The sequence below is a fragment of the Panulirus ornatus genome, chromosome 11 (genome assembly GCF_036320965.1).
Source record: "Panulirus ornatus isolate Po-2019 chromosome 11, ASM3632096v1, whole genome shotgun sequence".
In the NCBI taxonomy this organism is placed as follows: domain Eukaryota; kingdom Metazoa; phylum Arthropoda; class Malacostraca; order Decapoda; family Palinuridae; genus Panulirus; species Panulirus ornatus.
Window position 1 is genome coordinate 57,117,603 of NC_092234.1, and position 21,330 is coordinate 57,138,932.

General features: G+C 41.5%; 1 protein-coding gene across 2 annotated transcripts in view; it reads right to left on the minus strand.

Moving 5' to 3' along the window:
* The window catches only part of LOC139751558 (uncharacterized), a 346,101-nt gene that overhangs the window by 83,901 nt on the left and 240,870 nt on the right, over positions 1-21,330 (minus strand). For both annotated transcript variants that reach the window (XM_071667109.1, XM_071667108.1), the window contains 2 exons: positions 16,187-16,519; positions 6,895-7,648 (listed from right to left, as the gene is read on the minus strand). In XM_071667109.1, coding sequence (XP_071523210.1) covers positions 6,895-7,648; positions 16,187-16,519 — 1,087 coding nt within the window. The remainder of the gene's footprint in view (positions 1-6,894; positions 7,649-16,186; positions 16,520-21,330) is intronic.

Genomic DNA, 21,330 nt, shown 5'->3' on the forward strand with positions numbered 1-21,330 from the left:
AAAAGAATGAGGCAGGTCAAGAGAAAGGTGCAAGATGTGAAAAAGAGGGCAAAGGAGAGTTGAGGTGAAAGAGTATCATTAAATTTTAGCTAGAATAAAAAGATGTTTAGGAAGGAAGTAAATAAAGTGCGTAAGACAAGAGAACAAATGGGAACAACAGTGAAGGGGCTAATGGAAAGGTAATACTAAGTAGTGGTGAAGTGAGAAAGAGATGGAGTCAGTATTTTGAAGGTTTGTTGAATGTGTTTGACGATAGCGGCAGATATAGGGTGTTTTGGTCGAGGTGGTGTGCGAAGTGAGAGGGTCAGAAAGAATGGGTTGGTAAACAGAGAAGGTACTGAAAGCTCTGCGGAAGATGAAAGCCATCAAGGCAGCGGGTTTGGATGGTATTACTGTGGATTTTAACAAAAAAGGGGATGACTGTGTTGTTGACTAGTTGGTAAGGATATTCAATGTATGTATGGTTCATGGTGATGTGCCTGAGGATTGGCAGAATGGATGCATAGTGCCATTGTACAAAGGCGAAGGGGATAAAGGTGAGAGTTCAAATTACAGAGGTATAAGTTTGATGAGTATTCCTGGGTAATTATATGGGAGGGTATTGATTGAGAGGGAAAAGGCATGTACAGATCATCAGATTGGGGAGGAGCAGTGTGCTTTCAGAAGTGGTAGAGGATGTGTAGATCAGGTGTCTGCTTTGAAGAATGTATGTGAGAAATACTTAGAAAAGCAAATGGATTTGTATGTAGCATTTATAAATCTGGAGAAGACTTATAACAGAGTTGCTAGAGATGCTCTGTGGAAGGTATTAAGAGTATATGGTGTGGGAGGTAAGTAGCTAGAAGCAGTGAAAAGTTTTTACCAAGGATGTAAGGCATGTGTATGAGTAGGAAGAGAGGTAAGTGGTTGGTTCCCAGTGAATGTCGGTTTGTGTCAGGGGTGTGTGATGTTTCCATGGTCGTTTAATGTTTTTATGGATGGGTTTGTTAGGGAGGTGAATGCAAGAGTTTTGGAGAGAGGGGCAAGTATGCAGTCTGTTATGGATGAGAGAGCTTGGGAAATGAGTCAGTTGCTGTTTGCTAATGATACAGAGCTGGTGGCTGATTCCAGTGAGAAACTGCAGAGATTTGTGACTGAGTTTGGTAAAGTATGTGAAAGAAGAAAACTGAGAGAAATTGTGAATAGGAGCAAGGTTATTAGGTTCAGTAGGGTTGAGAGACAAATAAATTGAGAGGTAAGTTTGAATGGAGAAAAACTGGAGGAAGTGAAGTCTTTTAGCTATCTGGATGTGGATGTAGCAGCGGATGGAATCATGGAAGCAGAAGTGAGTCATAGAGTGGGGGGAGGGGCGGAGGTTCTGTGAGCGTTGAAAAATGTGTGAAAGGCGAGAACGTTGTCTCAGAGAGCAAAAATGGGTATGTTTGAAGGAATAGTGGTTCCAACAATGTTGTATGGTTGTGAGGCATGGGCTATAGATAGGGTTATGCAGAGGAGGGTGGATGTGTTGGAAATAAAATGGTTGAGGACAATATGTGGTGTGAGGTGTTTGATCGAGTAAGTAATGAAAGGGTAAGAGAGATGTGTGGTTATAAAGAGAGTGTGGTTGAGAGAGCAGAAGAGGGTGTATTGAAATGGTTTGGTCACATGGAGAGAGTGAGTGAGGAAAGATTGACAAAGGGGATATATGTGTCAGGGGTGGAGGGAATGAGAAGTGGGAGACCAAATTGGAGGCCGAAGGATGGAGTGAAAAAGATTTACAGCGATCGGGGCTTGAACGTACAGGAGGGTGAAAGGCATGCAAGGAATAGAATGAACTGGGATGATGTGGTATCCCAGGGTCGATGTGCTCTCAATGGATTGAACCCGGGCATGTGAAGTGTCTGGAGTAAACCATGTAAAGTTTTGTGGGGCCTGGATGTGGAAAGGGAGCTGTACTTTCGGTGCATTACACATGACATCTAGAGACTGAGTGTGAATGAATGTGGCCTTTGTTGTCTTTTCCTAGTGCTACCTTGCAGCATGTGTGGGGGGAGGAGGGGTGTCATTTCATGTGTGGTGGAGTGGCGATGGGAATGGATGAAGTCAGCAAGTATGAATATGTACATGGGTATATATGTTTGTGTATGTATATGTTGAAATGTATAGGCATGTATATGTGCGTATGTGGGCGTTTATGTATATACATGTGTATGTGGGTGGGTTGGGCCATTCTTTCATCTGTTTCCTTGCGCTACCTCACTAATGCGGGAGACAGCGACTATGTATAATGAAAAAAAAATATATATATTATCATTACTTTATTATCATACTTGGTCGCTGTCTCCTGCATTAGTGAGGGCTAGCAAAAAGTGCTGACTGCAGGAAAATCTAGGGGTACAAAGAATGAGTTGTGTGAACTAAGTGTTTTCAAGTGTTACGTGCGACGAGGGCAGACTGTATGTTTGTGGTGGTGGTAGTTGGCAGACAGCCAGCACCTGGGAGGTACATTCCCAGTACTATCTGCCTGGGTGTCAGGAGGGTTAGTGACATCTGCTTTGTAGGCCAGCATTTTAGTGGTTTTCAAGTTGCACTCCTCTGACCCAGGTAGCTGTCTTTTCTTTCTGCCTCACTAATATGTGGACTACTGGCATTCTGTCCACAAACAAACAATCTCTCCTTGTCATATGTAACACATGACAACAGTTCACTCAAGCAGCTCATTTTCAGTAACTCTAGATTTTCCTGCAGCAAGCACTATGTGCTAGCCCACATTTTGGCATAATGGTAGGAGCAGTAGATAGATGCAGTAGGTAGGAACATTTAGGCAAGAGCATTAGGTAGAAACATTAGGTAGAAGAAATAGGTAGGAGCATTAGATAAAAGAAGTCATTAGGAACATTAGGCAGCTTTTGCAAACACTGCACTAGACTTAACCTTTGCCAGTGACCTGTTAAGGGTGAGCACTAAAGGATAAGAAGTGGCACTGGAGTTCTTTAGTTATGAAGACTCTATTGCCGTGGCCACCCCTTTGAGGGAGTTCTAATTGGAGCAAATGTCAGAGATACAGAAAGATAGACAGACTGGATGCCAGCAGTCCATGTGTGGGCAAGGCAGAAAGAAAAGACAGCTACCTGGGTCAGAGTAGTGCAACTTGACAGCCAATGAAGTGCTCGCTCACTATGCAGCCATCGTTAACCCTCCTGATACCCAGGTGGGTATCATGTACCATATCAGTCTAATTCCTCCTGTCCAACATATGTCGAAGGCTCCAGTCACAGACAAAAGTCCACATCAAGGCCAGGCCTTAATTGAAATACAGAGAGAATTATAAAACGGAAAAAGAAAAGACACTGATATTCAGATCCTGATTCCTGAAAGCCTCCTTAACTCCATCCTTCTACCTCCTCTTCAGCCTTCCTCTCGCCCTCACTCAAGATGAATGCATCAGGTAAAATCTTTCCAATATAAAAGACAAAATCTGAGTATTTAAGTTTTGTGTGCAATTCATATTTACATAAAAGAATTTGATGTACCTACAGTGACAAAATCCTCACCTTGTGTGAGGTAGCTTCATAGTGGTGATAGCATTATAAATATATATAGGCAGAGCAATGAGTAGCCTATAAAAAGTTGCAATGACAACTATTGCTAATTAATCAAAATATATGGAATCTGCTTAAACTATTCTATTGTTTAAAACAATTCAGAGACTGATATATCCAAGTAAACATAATGGAACTTATTGGAGGCAGGTAATAGAACAAGATGCGCACACACTATGGCATACATTTCAAACTCTGAGCTGGTGAGATGAGATTCTGTCTCTAAAAGGGTTTGCTTTTTGGTGATTCTCTTGTTATCTAAATTTCTTGATACCACATACAGAAAGCACTAATAATAATTCTATTCGCTCTCTTCATACTTGATGAATAATCCATACAGCCTCCTGGTAAAAGAAAGCTTCACAATCTGCATAAATGTACATACATATGCACATATGCATCCTTTCAAAAAATCAGTCACTCCACCATAATATTAGTTAGACCATGTTCAATATGAGCTGGGCTTTTGATGTTGGACACATGAAAAGATGGGTAAAACAAGAATTTGCTTACTTTTAGCCCCAGGGTTCCCCCTCTATCTTTATGAGGCTCTTGCACTACTCAGAAGCTTGCCACATTTATAGGTTGGGATCATAGGTCATAAAGTACTGTGAAGTGTGTGTGTGTGTGTGTGTGTGTGAGCAGAAAGTGGAGGTCAATTGATGACTAAGTCCCTGGTGTCTCTTTTATGACTGCTGCATCACTGGCATGAAGATTCTTGGGATATATTAAAAGAGTGTTTGTAATGTTGCAATGATGGAAGAGTGTGACTTGTGTTTGCCAGGGGAGCATAGTTTCTACAGGGTGTATGTGTGATGGCTGAAGTTTAAGATTGAGTAGGGAAGTCAGCTGTCTAGTGCTTGTTGGGTTATTTCAGGGTGTATGTGTTTTGTTAGTATCATATTTGTTGGGGGTGGAGGAACTATGAGCAGACATTACTGAAGTGCAAAGCAGGAGGTAAGCTTTTCATTTCCAACTGGGGATTGGTGGTCTGTTAAGGAGTAGTTTGGGCAGAAGGGCTCGAATACTGTTACATATAAATGAGAGTCAAGCATGTTGCTGAGGAACTGTACTAAGAGGATCTTTGTTTCCCTGTGAAGGTGTTAAACATTTGTAGGTAGAAGGCACTCAGCATATCATTTTGTGTGGTTTGCATCTTTGTTATATTTGCTTTTGATAGGGTGGAAGACCAGGTAGGTGAGGAATAGTTTAAAGTGGAGTGAATGATTTGTTTGGGTAAGATGTTGAGGGATCCCTTTTCTTTTTCAATTCAGGCACCAATTAGTGTTCTGAGAGCATTTAGTCTGAGTGCTGCTTCTGTGTTGATGTTACTGGTGTGAGGAACAAATGTCTGTGTGTCATATGTGATACCTAGAATGGTTAGTGTTCAGCTCAGTGGGAGAGATAGTCCATTTAAGGTGACTGGAGGGTATGAGCTGGACCTATGTCTGTCTAAGGTTTAAATAGTGATTAAATATATCTGTGAAGATGCTGACATTCTGCTGAGAGTGAGACACTGTTCCAGCTGTGTAATGTAGAGCTGCATGTCTGATGTTGCTACTGCTATGTCAGGGTGTTGTGATGTGATGGTAAGGTTGTTTGCATATGAAAGAACCTTCATGTTGAGGTTTGCCTGAGATAATGGAAGGTTATGTAGGAAGAGACTGAAGAGAACTAAAGGAAGAACTGCTCTATGATGAAATCCAATTCAGAGTTTAAGCACTTTTATGTGAGAGACTTTGACACTGTGGCTAGATATGAAGTCGGTCAACCAGTTTTTGTCATTATTGAGGAGGGTGGTGTCAAATATCTTTTTGGTTTAAAGATGATTCTGGGGACAGTGTAAAATGTTTTGCTGATGTTGACTGCCACTAATACTGTCCGGGAGGGGTTTTGTGGTTGGTAGAATCAATTTAAGATAAGTTGTGTGAGCTCAGTGTGTAGTGTGGTGGTAGAGCGCTTTGAATCAGATGCCATGCTATGTGGGTGAGAGTGAGATATTCTGTTTGATTCTGTTATGGATCAATCTTCCACTGAGTTTGGATACTGAGGATTGAAGTGATACTGGGCAGTAGAAAGAGTGGGAGATGGGAGGTTTGGAGGGATTTAGGTCTGGTATAATGTTGGCAAGTTTTCAGATGCTAGGTATTTTGTTGTGCAGCTAGTCACTGAGGATACATGTGAGTGTTTGGATTGCAAAAGGACCATGATGTTTTATGTAAAAGTTCAATATGTGGTCTGAGCCCGTAGCAGGAGTTCTTTGAGGTGCTAATTGCATTGCTTATATCATCAAGAGTGAAGGATGACTGGGCAGTTGTTTCTGGATGGATTTTATTTTATTTTTCATGACTTTCCTCTTTAAGGGTGTGGTTGGTTTGTGGCTTATTTTTGAGTAGTGTATCATAAGAATGTTTGTGTATTCTGTGCGAGAGGGAATTTCACTGGCACGCGTCTAGAGTGCTGAATGAGTGGGGGCTGCACTGGTGTGCTGAGAGGGGAATTTCTTTAATGTGCACTAGAATTGGTCAATGTTGGTCTTGTGATTCACTATGATGAGAAGGGAGTGCCAGTTACATAGAGTTTGATTTTACTCTCTGATTTCTAATGATGGTGAGTAGCTGTGTATGAGCTGGTTTCTCTGCTTTATAAAGCGGGTAACTTGTAGGAAGAAATTTTGGTTATATTTCTTTGTACTTTGTACTGTCTGAAGGCTGGCCATTCTGCTTTCCTGTAGTTTGTGTAAGTTTTTCGGTGGTTGTGCTGACTAGGTGGGTTAAATGACGCATTATCAGAATGAGCAAGTGATACTTGGACAGTTCATGTAGCATGCTCCAGTTGGTACTTGTGTGTAGTGCTGGTGAGCAGAATATGATGTCTGGTAAGGTCAGCTGCTGCAGGTGGTGGGCAGGGAGTCTAGCTGGTTGATTACATAATTTGAGGATACTAGCAGGTTGCTGTTATTTTATGCGAGTTCACCTCAGGCATTATGAGTTTGTGTTTGTTGGGCCAGGTAGAATGGTGGGCAATGGATTCTCCACAGAGGTAAATACTAGGCATGCAAATGAGGCTCTACAATTGGGGTGTGTACTCAGAAGGAATGTGGAGGGGGAAGGTATGAAGATACTGATTACGCTGAAGTTGTTACTGAGAAGGGCTTAGCATGATATACAAAAAAAAAATACATTTCTTTAAAGACACACACAATATGGCCTGGTAAGACCGAAGTAACAAAGTTCATAGTGATTCTGTGAGTGACTACTGTTTTTCATAAAGAGAAAAATAAGCTTAAGTTTAATGAGAGAAAAAGGCTTACCAGAATTGACTTGATTTGATGCATCAGTGATGACAGCTCCTCTATTTCCTTCAAGTTGGAGATTGGTTTGCATCACTTGAGAAGCATATGAATTTTGTGAGCTTCCGATATTCACTGTTGTTGGCAAAGTTACCATCTCTAAGCCCCCTGGGTCTCCAAGGGAATTAAAGTCCTGCATATGGTCAAGGATGGCTTGACGAGATGCAATTGAGGTAGAATAACGAGAACCACCAGACTGGTTAATAATGCTGGGCTGTGACTGTATGACTGAAGTAACATTAACAGACTCATCCCGGGCAGGTCCCTGAATCACGGATGGTTGATGGACGGTTAAAACACTGCCAGGTGAAGATTGTGGGATTGTAAGGATGGCTGTCCCTGCATCTTCTTGGGATAACTGGCCAGTTACAGATGATCCAGACCCCTGATTTGATGAATTTGGGAGCAGAATAGGGGAACCACTAGCACCTTGTAAAACTGAGGTAACACTAGTCCCCTGAAGTATGGAAGAAGCATTACTAACATGACTTGATGATGAATTTGGGAGAAGTATGGAGGAACCAGTTGAACCTTGTCCTCCAGATGAGTGGGGAAGAAGTACAGAGGAGCCACCAAGATGTGTAGTAATAGTGGTAGGCTGTGAGCCTAAGATGACAGCTTCTCCTGAAGGGAGACTATGCTCAACTCCAGTCTGGAGGTCAGCCAGATTCAGACCATTCTCACTGACACCCTGTGTGAATGCTGCTGGAAGGACCTGAGGACAAAAATATATACCATAAGGATCTTACCATCAAATCATTGTATCTATAAAGTTTTAAACTTATTAGATTTCACACATCCTTATCTCATCATAAATGCTTCATTTCTTCCTAAAAATGATCTCTATGGCTAACCAGCTTCATTTAAACACCACACTAGGCACTATTCTTAAAAATTGTAATTCTTTCAAATCACAAGTCTACTTTCACTCTAGTCTTTCAACTTCATATTTATTCATTTCTATTTAAACTTTTGTACACTAGAGTAAAGCAAGGTGACCCATAAAATGTTTCTTCTACACATCCATATCTAAACATAATTCTAATGACTCCGTACCAGGACTTTTCTCACACACATAGTCCATCTTCCTACCTTTCCAATTCAAAGTAATTTTCTCTGATGGTTTCTCTCTCTCACTCTATTTTTTCATCCATGTCTGCCGTTTCCTGTGTCAGTCAGCTAACGCCAGAAACATATGAAGAAAGCCTGCATTTACTCATCCATTCTCTAGATGTCGTGAGCAATGCACTGAAAATGCAACCCATTGTTCACAACCAAGTCCCACAGACCTTTTCAGCCACTTCACACAGCTGTGTTCAGTTCACTGACAGTATGTCATTCCTTGTACACCACATCATTCCAACTCATTTTATCCCATGCATAACTTTCACCCTCCTGCATGTTCAGACTCAGACCTCTTAAAATGTTTTCCAATCCATCCTTCCATCTTCAGTTTGATCTCCATCCTCTCCTTTCCCTTCTGATGCATACATCCTATTTGTCAACCAGGCTTCACTCATTTCCTCCATATGTCTATGCTATTTCAGCATAACCTCTTCAACTCTCTCAAAACACACTCTTCCTATTACCACACCTCTCTCTTAAAATATCATAACTTACTTCCATTGTGTAGCAGTTAGTGTTTCTGAGAGTAATGCATTCATGGCCTGCCCAGGGGTGAAGGCATAGGTTTGAATCCTGGTTACAGCAGTCGGTCTACAGTCAACCCAAATGTTCATCCACCCTAGGGGTTGGTCAATAAAATGGTACCTGGCTCCGGCTAGGGTATATGTTATTATTATTATCATTATTTTGCTTTGTCGCTGTCTCCCGCGTTTGCGAGGTAGCGTAAGGAAACAGACGAAAGAAATGGCCCAACCCACCCCCAAACACATGTATATACATACACGTCCCCACATGCAAATATACATATCCATACATCTCAATGTACACATATATATACACACACAGACATATACATATACACACATGCACACAATTCACACTGTCTGCCTTTATTCATTCCCATCGCCACCTCGCCACACATGGAATAACATCCCCCTCCTCCCTCATGTGTGCGAGGCAGTGCTAGGAAAAGACAACAAAGGCCCCATTCGTTCACACTCAGTCTCTAGCCGTCACGCAATAATGCCCGAAACCACAGCTCCCTTTCCACATCCAGGCCCCACACAACTTTCCATGGTTTACCCCAGACGGTTCACATGCCCTGGTTCAATCCATTGACAGCACGTCAACCCCGGTATACCACATCGTTTCAATTCACTCTATTCCTTGCCCGCCTTTCACCCTCCTGCATGTTCAGGCCCCGATCACTCAAAATCTTTTTCACTCCATCTTTCCACCTCCAATTTGGTCTCCCACTTCTCCTCGTTCCCTCCACCTCTGACACATATATCCTCTTGGTCAATCTTTCCTCACTCATTCTCTATGTGCCCAAACCATTTCAAAACACCCTCTTCTGCTCTCTCAACCACGCTCTTTTTATTTCCACACATCTCTCTTACCCTTACATTACTTACTCGATCAAACCACCTCACACCACATATTGTCCTCAAACATCTCATTTCCAGCACATCCACCCTCCTGCACACAACTCTATCCATAGCCCATGCCTCGCAACCATACAGCATTGTTGGAGCCACTAATCCTTCAGACATACCCATTTTTGCTTTCAGAGATAATGTTCTCGACTTCCACACATTCTTCAAGGCTCCCAGGATTTTAGCCCCCTCCCCCACCCTATGATTCACTTCCGCTTCCATGGTTGCATCCGCTGCCAGATCCACTCCCAGATATCTAAAACACTTTACTTCCTCCAGTTTTTCTCCATTCAAACTTACCTCCCAATTGACTTGACCCTCAACCTACTGTACCTAATAACCTTGCTCTTATTCACATTTACTCTCAGCTTTCTTCTTTCACACACTTTACCAAACTCAGTCACCAGCTTCTGCCAGTTTCTCACCCGAATCAGCCACCAGCGCTGTATCATCAGCGAACAACAACTGACTCACTTCCCAAGCTCTCTCATCCACAACAGACTGCATACTTGCCCCTCTTTCCAAAACTCTAGCAGTCACCTCCCTAACAACCCCATCCATAAACAAATTAAACAACCATGGAGACATCAAGCACCCCTGCCGCAAACCAGCATTCACTGAGAACCAATCACTTTCCTCTCTTCCTACTCGTACACATGACTTACATCCTCGATAAAAACTTTTCACTGCCTCTCACAATTTGTCTCCCTAACTATATATTCTTAATACCTTCCACAGAGCATCTCTATCAACTCTATCATATGCCTTCTCCAGATCCATGAATGCTACATAAAAATCCATTTGCTTTTCTAAGTATTTCTCACATACATTCTTCAAAGCAAACACCAGATCCACACATCCTCTACCACTTCTGAAACCACACTGCTCTTCTCCAGTTTGATGCTCAGTACATGTCTTGACCCTCTCAATCATTACCCTCCCATATAATTTCCCAGGAATACTCAACAAACTTATACCTCTGTAATTAGAGCACTCACTTTTATCCCCTTTGCCTTTGTACAATGGCACTATGCAAGCATTCCGCCAATCCTTGGGCACCTCACCATGAGTCATACATACATTAAATAACCTTACCAACCAGTCAATAATACAGTCACCCCCTTTTTTTAATAAATTCCACTGCGATACCATCCAAACCAGCTGCCTTGCCCACTTTCATCTTCTGCAAAGCTTTAATTACCTCTTCTCTGTTTACCAAATCATTCTCCCTAACCCTCTTAGTTTGCACACCACCTCGACCAAAACACCCTATATCTGCCACTCTATCATCAAACACACTCAACAAACCTTCAAAATACTCACTCCATCTTCTCACATCACCACTACTTGTTATCACCTCCCCATTTGCCCCCTTCACTGATGTTCCCATTTGTTCCCTTGTCTTAAGCACATTATTTACCTCCTTCCAAATCATCTTTTTATTCTCTCTAAAATTTAATGATACTCTCTCACCCCAACTCTCATTTGCCCTCTTTTTCACCTCTTGCGCCTTTCCCTTGACCTCCTGCCTCTTTCTTTTATACATCTCCCATTCATTTGCATTATTTCCCTGCAAAAATCATCTAAATGTCTCTCTCTTCTCTCTCACTAACAATCTTACTTTTTCATCCCGCTACTTACTACCCTTTCTAATCTGCCCACCTCTCACGCTTCTCATGCCACAAGCATCTTTTGCGCAAGCCATCACTGCTTCCTTAAATACATCCCATTCCTCCCCCCTCCCCTTACGTCCTTTGTTTTTAACCTTTTTCCATTCTGTACTCAATCTCTCTTGGTACTTCCTCACAAAAGTCTCTTTCCCAAGCTCACTTACTCTCAACACACTCTTCACCCCAACATTATCTCTTCTTTTCTGAAAACCTCTACATATCTTCATCTTCGCCTCCACAAGATAAAGATCAGACATACCTCCAGTTGCACCTCTCAGCACATCAACATCCAAGAGTCCCTCTTTCGCACGCCTATAAATTAACACAATCCAATAATGCTCTCTGGCCATCTTTCCTACTTACATATGTATACTTATATAGATCTCTATTTTAAACCAGATATTCCCAATCACCAGTTCTTTTTCAGCACATAAATCTACAAGTTCTTCACCATTTCCATTCACTACACTGAACACCCCATGTACACCAATTATTCCCTCAACTGCCACATTACTCACCTTTGCATTCAAATCATCCATCACTATAACCCTGTCTCATGCATCAAAACTACTAACACACTCACTCAGCTGCTCCCAAAACACTTGCCTCTCATGATTTTTATTCTCATGCCCAGGTGCATATGCACCAATAATCACCCATCTCTCTCCATCCACTTTCAGTTTTACCCATATCAATCTAGAGTTTACTTTCTTACACTCTATCACATACTCCCACCACTCCTGTTTCAGGAGTGGTGCTACTCCTTCCCTTGCTCTTGTCCTCTCACTAACCCCTGACTTTACTCACAAGACATTCCCAAACCATTCTTCCCCTTTACCCTTGAACTTCGTTTCATTTAGAGCCATGACATCCAGGTTCCTTTCCTCAAACATACTACCTATCTCTCCTTTTTTTCTCATCTTGGTTACATCCACACACATTTAGACACCCCAATCTGAGCCTTCGAGGAGGATGAGCACTCCCTGCTTGACTCCTTCTTTTGTTTCCCCTTTTAGAAAGTTAAAATACAAGGAGGGGAGGGTTTCCAGCCCCCTGCTCGCGTCCCCTTTCGTCGCCTTCTACGACACGTAAGGAATGCGTGGGAAGTATTCTTTCTCCCCTATATATATATATATATATATATATATATATATATATATATATATATATATATATATATTCTTTTTTGCTTTGTCGCTGTCTCCCGTGTTTGCGAGGTAGCGCAAGGAAACAGACAAAAGAAATGGCCCAACCCACCCACATACACATGTATATACATACACGTCCACACATGCACATATACATACCTATACATCTCAATGTATACATATATATACACACACAGACATATACATATATACACATGTACATATTTCATACTGTCTGCCTTTATTCATTCACATCGCCACTTCGCCACACATGAAATAACATCCCCCTCCTCCCTCATGTGCGCGAGGTAGCACTAGGAAAAGACAACAAAGGCCACATTCGCTCACACTCAGTCTTTAGCTGTCATGTAATAATGCACCGAAACCACAGCTCCCTTTCCACATCCAGGCCCCACTGCCCTGGTTCAATCCATTGACAGCACATTGACACCGGTATACCACATCGTTCCAATTCACTCTATTCCTTGCACGCCTTTCATCCTCCTGCATGTTTAGGTCCCGATCACTCAAATTCTTTTTCACTCCATCCTGGTCTCCCACTTCTCCTCATTCCCTCACCTCTGACACATATATTCTCTTGGTCAATCTTTCCTCATTCATTCTCTCCATGTGACCAAACCATTTCAAAACACCCTCTTCTGCTCTCTCAACCACACTCCTTTTACTACCACACATCTCTCTTACCCTATTATTACTTACTCGATCAAACCACCTCACACCACATATTGTCCTCAAACATCTCATTTCCAGCACATCCACCCTCCTCTACACAACTCTATCTATAGCCCACACCTCGCAACCATATAACATTTTTGGAACAACTATTCCTTCAAACATACCCATTTTTGCTTTCCAAGATAATGTTCTCAACTTCCACATATTTTTCAATGCTCCCAGAACTTTCGCCTCCTCCCCCACCCTATGATTCATTTCCGCTTCCATGGTTCCATCCGGTGCCAAATCCACTCCCAGATATCTAAAACACTTCACTTCCTCCGGTTCTTCTCCATTCAAACTTACCTCCCAGTTGACTTGTCCCTCAACCCTACTGTACCTAATAACCTTACTCTTATTCACATTTACTCTCAGCTTTCTTCTTTCACACACTTTACCAAACTTAGTCACCAGCTTCTGCAGTTTCTCACATGAATCAGCCACCAACGCTGTATCATCAGCGAACAACAACTGACTCACTCCCCAAGTTCTTTCATCCACAACAGACTGCATACTTGCCCCTCTTTCCAAAACTCTGGGAGCCTTGAAGAATGTTTGGAAGTCGAGAACATTATCTCGGAAAGTATAAATGGGTATGTTTGAAGGAATAGTGGTTCCAACAATGTTGTATGGTTGTGAGGCAAAGGGCTATGGACAGAATTGTGCACAGGAGGGTGGATGTGCTGGAAATGAGATGTTTGAGGACAATATGTGGTATGAGGTGGTTAGATCGAGTAAGTAATAATAGGGTAAGAGAGATGTGTGGAAATAAAAAGAGTGTGGTTGAGAGAGCAAAAGAGGGTGTTTTGAAATGGTTTGGTCACATGGAGAGAGTGAGTGAGGAAAGATTGACCAAGAGGATATATGTGTCACAGGTGGAGGGAACGAGGTGAAGTGGGAGACCAAATTGGAGGTGGAAAGATGGAGTGAAAAAGATTTTGAGTGATCAGGGCCTGAACATGCAGGAAGGTGAAAGGCGTGCAAGGAATAGAGTGAATTGGAAAGATGTGGTATACCGGGGTCGACGTGCTGTCAATGGATTGAACCAGGGCATCTGAAGCATCTGGGGTAAACCATGGAAAGTTCTGTGGGGCCTGGATGTGGAAAGGGTGCTGTGGTTTTGGTGCATTATTACATGACAGCTAGAGACAGTGTGAGCGAATGGGGCCTTTGTTGTCTTTTCCTAGCGCTACCTCGCACACATGAAGGGGGACGGGGTTGTACTTCCATGTGTGGCGAGGTGGCGTTGGGAATAAATAAAGGCAGACAGTATGAATTATGTACATGTGTATATATGTCTACGTCTGTGTGTGTATATATATGTATACATTGAGATGTATAGGTATGTATATTTGTGTGTGTGGACGTGTATGTATATACATGTGTATGTGGGTGGGTTGGGCCATACTTTCGTCTGTTTCCTTGCACTACCTCGCTAACGCGGGAGACAGAAACAAAGCAAAATAAATAAATAAATAAATAAATAAATAAATAGCTATACTGTGCAGATATTGATGCTAAGGTGGAGGATCATGTGGTTTGGATGAAGGGTTGGGTTAAATAAGTACTTAGGCTGGTTCCCAGAAGTGAATTAGACTAGGGCAGTAGGACAGATTAATATGCTGTGGAGTGAGATTTGGAGCAGGACTTGGAGTGTGACAAAGTGGTGCTGGTGTTATGGGTTAAAGTACAGAAATGTTTATGGAAGAAGACAATCAAGGTAAAAGTACGAGAACTATGAAACTGACTGACATAGTAAGGTTTGGCTACACTGACCTCAGTGTATTGTGACTTAAATCAAAAAAGTTACCAGGCACTGTGTTAATAGTGAACACACTAGATGTGAACAATTTGTGAATTTTTGGAAATCTTTTATTTGAATGCAAATAAGATTTCATTTTATCCCTGGGGATAGGGGAGAAAGAATACTTCCCACGTATTCCCTGCGTGTCATAGAAGGCGACTAAAAGGGGAGAGAGCAGGGGGCTGGAAATCCTCCCCTCTCGTTTTTTAATTTTCCAAAAGGAACAGAGAAAGGGGCCAAGTGAGGATTTCCCTTGAAGGCTCAGTCCTCTGTTCTTAATGCTGCCTCACTAACACTGGAGATGGCGAATAGTATGAAAAAAAAAGATTTCATTCAGTTTTGAAAGGAAATTGATTTGTGTATTTAATGTTTTGTATTTGGTGTAGATTCTTGTAATATTCTGTTTGTAAATAATTATGTAGAATTTTCTCATGTATAAATGACCTTTACAAGAATTCACTTGTGTTTTGAATTTTCTCTGTTAGAGGTAAGGGAAGCCCCATGTACTCTGCTATTGGTGTTATTCTTGTTTGAGAGTAGTCTTGTATCATGACAGAAATGAAAGCAGAGCATCATCAAGCTCAGCATTTTGGACTGATTAACATGACTGATTCCTCCTTGGATCCAGTAGTACATATGGCATGAAGAGTCATAATAATAAAATGAGGGGATGATTCAGACTTCCTGATTTCCATGAAGGGAAACAGAGATATACATGTATCACCAGGGACTGTCAATTCCCTACTTAATTTGACTAAATGGCTGTCACTCACTATGGCAGAATTAGGGCAAAGGGTTTCTGGTGTTTTGGGGTTCAAAGGTATTGTTTTCTCCTGGCCAGCCCCCACTATTCATATATATCCTCTTAGTCTTCCTTTCTTCATAACATCTTCTCCATTTGTCAAAACCATTTCAGCACATCCTCTTCAGCTCTTGCATATGTACTCCTCATTTCTCATTCAATCAACCTTTCTCACACCGTATACTGTCCTCAAACATCTCATTTCTGGCACATCCATCCTCTTATTCATGTTTTTCACAAAGGTCCATGGCTCACAATAACACTAAACCATCAAACAATGCCATCTTTTACCCTTATAGACTGTGACCTCTCTTTTCACACATTCCTCAGTGTGCCTAGGACCTTCTTCACCTCATCTACTAAATATGTGCAGAATTCTCCTCCTGCCCCAAACATTTATGAAATGTACCAAATAGTTATCTATTTCAACCTAAGTTTTAGCTGCAGCTATAAAGAGTCGGTGTATATTTACAGGATTAAGCAAATATTACATCATTTCAAATTTCCCTTTATGTATGCCTTGAATTTCCTACCTGAGTAGTTGTAAGATCTTGCTGCACCTGCTGCTGATGCTGTGACTGTTGCTGAATATCACCAGACAAAGGAAAATCTCCCTCTTGGAAGACACTCGTCATGCCAGTCAGATCAGGAACAATGACCTCAGTATCAGAGAGGCCTGATGTGGTGGTCTGCTGACTATAAAGGCTGGTAGTTAGGAGTGCTTGTTGGTTATCCCCTTGCAGGTTAGACCCTGCAGCTCTTACAGCTTCCATAGCCAACTCATGTTTATGGGTTTTCATGTGTTTCTTACAATTAGTGTTGGTTTTAAAGGTTTTTTGGCAATATGGACACATATATGGACGGTCCTGCAAAAAAAGACCATCATTAATGACATCATTTTAATCTGATAAAAGATGGTTTAACTATAATTTAGGCTGTACAACTCTCTTTAGTTTGACATATATTCATCCAGTATGCTATTTTTCATTATCAATGCATTAAGTTCAATCAACACTACGGTAATAAATATTCTTTTCACTTCACTCTACTAACAATCATCTGACTGTTATAAATCCTATGTTCTATTTTCCTACTTACTTTCAGATTTTCTTTTACATTCCCACTAACCACAACTGAAATATTCTCTTCAACTATCTTTTAATAAATCTACTCTCTTCACCTCAAAACTTCATCTTTGAAGTCGTCATCACCCATGTAATGATTTCCCCATGCAGTGATGACCACTAGGGGGATCATTGCTCCATGAGTGATCAAGTACTTTATCCTTCCCATTTCTTGATAAATTCAACAGCAATACCATCTACTTCAGCTGCCTTGCCGCATTCCATCTTATACAAGGCTTTCACCACCTCTTCACTCATCAAACCACTCTCCATGACTCTCTCACTTTGCATACCACACAGAACCAAACACCCTACATTTGCCAATCTATTATCAAACACATCTAACAGTCCTTTAAAATAATCATTCCATCTTGCCCTCACTTCATCACTATCTGTTATCCCTTCCCCTTCTACCCCCTTCATCGATGTTCCCATTTGTTCTTTTGTCTTTCATACACATCAAGAAAGGGGTGCCTGTGTTGCTGACTGGTTAGTATGGATTTTCAATGTATGTAGGGATCATAGTAAGGTGTCTGAGGATTGGGAAAATGAATGTAAAAAGCCATTGTATAAAGACAAAGGGAATAAAGGTGAACCTCCAACTACAGAGGTATAAGTTTGTTGAGTATACCTGCTAAGTTGTATGGGAGGGTATTGACTGAGAGAGAGAAGAAATGCATAAAGCATCAGGTTGGAGAGGAGCAGAGTGGTTTCAGAAGTGGGAGAGGAAGTGTGGATCAGGTGTTTCCTTTAAAGAATGCATTTGAGTAATACTTCGGAAAACAGATGGATCTGCATGTTGCACTTATGGGTCTGGAGAAGGAATATGATAGGGCTAATAGAGGTGCTTTGTGGAAGGTCTTAAGAATATACAGTGTGTGAAGAAAGCCACTAAAAGAAATGAAAATTCTAATCAAGGGCGTAAGGCTTGAGTACGAGTGGGAAGAGATGAGAAGGAATGGTTCCAAGTGAAGGTTGGTCTGCAGAATGGGTGTGTAATGTCACCATGGTTGTTCAGCTTGTTTATGGATGGGATGGAGAGGGAGGTGTAGCAAGAGCTTTGGAGAGTGGGGTGAATATACAGTCTATAGGGGATGAGGGGGCCTACGAAGTTAGTCAGTTGTTGTTTGCTGATGATATGGCACTGATGATGGATTCAAATAAGACAATGCATTAGTTGGGGACTAAGTTTGGATGAATGTGTGAAGGGAGCAAGTTGGGAGTTAATGTGAATAAAAGCAAGGTTATTAGGTTTAGATGGGTTGAGGGACAGGTTAGCTGGGGTGTGAGTTTGAATGAAGAAAAATTGGAGAAATTAACATGTTTTAGATACCGAGAAGAGCAAATGGCAGTGAATGGAACCATGGAAGTGGAAGCTAGTCAAAGGGACTGGGGAGGAGAAAAGGTTTTGGGAGCAATGAAGAATGTGTGGAAAGAGAGATGTTATCTTGGAGGGCAAAAATGAGTATGTTCGAAGGAAAATGTTCCAAGAGTTAACGGGAAGAATGATTTGGAAACATCTTAGGAGTACAGTCATGGGTTAGAGAGAGGACACAGGCTAAGGAAGGAGTAGTACTTCTCCTGAAGCAGGAGTTGTGGAAGTGTGCAACACTGTGTAAGGAAGTAAATTCTAGATTGATGTCGGTAAAACTGAAAGTGGATAGAGATGGGTGATTATTGGTGCTTATACATGAGAAGAAGGTCATGAGAGGAGAGCATTTTGGTAGCAGCTGCGTGAGTGTGTAAATAGTTTTGGTGCACAAGAGTGAGTGGTGCCAGGAATGGATGAAGGCAAGTAAGTATGAATATGTACACATCTATATATATAATATATATATATATATATATATATATATATATATATATATATATTTTTTTTTTTTCATACGATTCGCCATTTCCCGCGTTTGCGAGGTAGCGTTAAGAACAGAGGACTGGGCCTTAGAGGGAAAATCCTCACCTGGCCCCCCTCTCTGTTCCTTCTTTTGGAAAATTAAAAAAAAAAAACGAGAGGGGAGGATTTCCAGCCACCCGCTCCCTCCCCTTTTAGTCGCCTTCTACGACACGCAGGGAATACGTGGGAAGTATTCTTTCTCCCCTATCCCCAGGGATAATATATATATATATATATATATATATATATATATATATATATATTTTTTTTTTTTCAAACTATTCGCCATTTCCCGCGTTAGCGAGGTAGCGTTAAGAACAGAGAACTGGGCCACTGAGGGAATATCCTCACCTGGCCCCCTTCTATGTTCCTTCTTTTGGAAAATTAAAAAAAAATATATACACATATATATATATATATATATATATATATATATATTTTTTTTTTTTTTTTTTTTTTATACTTTGTCGCTGTCTCCCGCGTTTGCGAGGTAGCGCAAGGAAACAGACGAAAGAAATGGCCCAACCCCCCCCATACACATGTACATACACACGTCCACACACGCAAATATACATACCTACACAGCTTTCCATGGTTTACCCCAGACGCTTCACATGCCTTGATTCAATCCACTGACAGCACGTCAACCCCTGTATACCACATCGCTCCAATTCACTCTATTCCTTGCCCTCCTTTCACCCTCCTGCATGTTCAGGCCCCGATCACACAAAATCCTTTTCACTCCATCTTTCCACCTCCAATTTGGTCTCCCTCTTCTCCTCGTTCCCTCCACCTCCGACACATATATCCTCTTGGTCAATCTTTCCTCACTCATTCTCTCCATGTGCCCAAACCATTTCAAAACACCCTCTTCTGCTCTCTCAACCACGCTCTTTTTATTTCCACACATCTCTCTTACCCTTACGTTACTTACTCGATCAAACCACCTCACACCACACATTGTCCTCAAACATCTCATTTCCAGCACATCCATCCTCCTACGCACAACTCTATCCATAGCCCACGCCTCGCAACCATACAACATTGTTGGAACTACTATTCCTTCAAACATACCCATTTTTGCTTTCCGGGATAATGTTCTCGACTTCCACACATTTTTCAAGGCTCCCAAAATTTTCGCCCCCTCCCCCACCCTATGATCCACTTCCGCTTCCATGGTTCCATCCGCTGACAGATCCACTCCCAGATATCTAAAACACTTCACTTCCTCCAGCCTCTCACCATTCAAACTCACCTCCCAATTGACTTGACCCTCAACCCTACTGTACCTAATAACCTTGCTCTTATTGACATTTACTCTTAACTTTCTTCTTCCACACACTTTACCAAACTCCGTCACCAGCTTCTGCAGTTTCTCACATGAATCCGCCACCAGCGCTGTATCATCAGCGAACAACAACTGACTCACTTCCCAAGCTCTCTCATCCCCAACAGACTTCATACTTGCCCCTCTTTCCAAAACTCTTGCATTTACCTCCCTAACAACCCCATCCATAAACAAATTAAACAACCATGGAGACATCACACACCCCTGCCGCAAACCTACATTCACTGAGAACCAATCACTTTCCTCTCTTCCTACACGTACACATGCCTTACATCCTCGATAAAAACTTTTCACTGCTTCTAACAACTTTCCTCCCACACCATATATTCTTAATACCTTCCACAGAGCATCTCTATCAACTCTATCATATGCCTTCTCCAGATCCATAAATGCTACATACAAATCCATTTGCTTTTCTAAGTATTTCTCACATACATTCTTCAAAGCAAACACCTGATCCACACATCCTCTACCACTTCTGAAACCACACTGCTCTTCCCCAATCTGATGCTCTGTACATGCCTTCACCCTCTCAATCAATACCCTCCCATATATATATATATATATATATATATATATATATATATATATATATATATATATATATATATATATATATATATATATACACATATATATATATATATATATATATATATATATATATATATATATATATATATATATATATATATATATATTTCATACTATTCACCATTTCCCGCATTAGCGAGGTAGCGTTAAGAACAGAGGACTGGGCCTTTGAGGGAATATCCTCATCTGGCCCCCTTCTCTGTTCTTTCTTTGGGAAAAAAAAAAAACAAGAGAGGAGGATTTCCAGCCCCCCCCTCCCTTCCCTTTTAGTCGTCTTCTACGACACACAGGGAATACGTGGGAAGTATTCTTTCTCCCCTATCCCCAGGGAGCTGGTGACTGAGTTTGGTAAGGTGTGTGGAAGAAGAAAGTTAAGAGTAAATGTGAATAAGAGCAAGGTTATTAGGTACAGTAGGGTTGAGGGTCAAGTCAATTGGGAGGTGAGTTTGAATGGAGAAAAACTGGAGGAAGTGAAGTGTTTTAGATATCTGGGAGTGGATCTGGCAGCGGATGGAACCATGGAAGCAGAAGTGGATCATAGGGTGGGGGAGGGGGCGAAAATTTTGGGAGCCTTGAAGAATGTGTGGAAGTCGAGAACATTATCTAGGAAAGCAAAAATGGGTATGTTTGAAGGAATAGTGGTTCCAACAATGTTGTATGGTTGCGAGGCGTGGGCTATGGATAGAGTTGTGCGCAGGAGGATGGATGTGCTGGAAA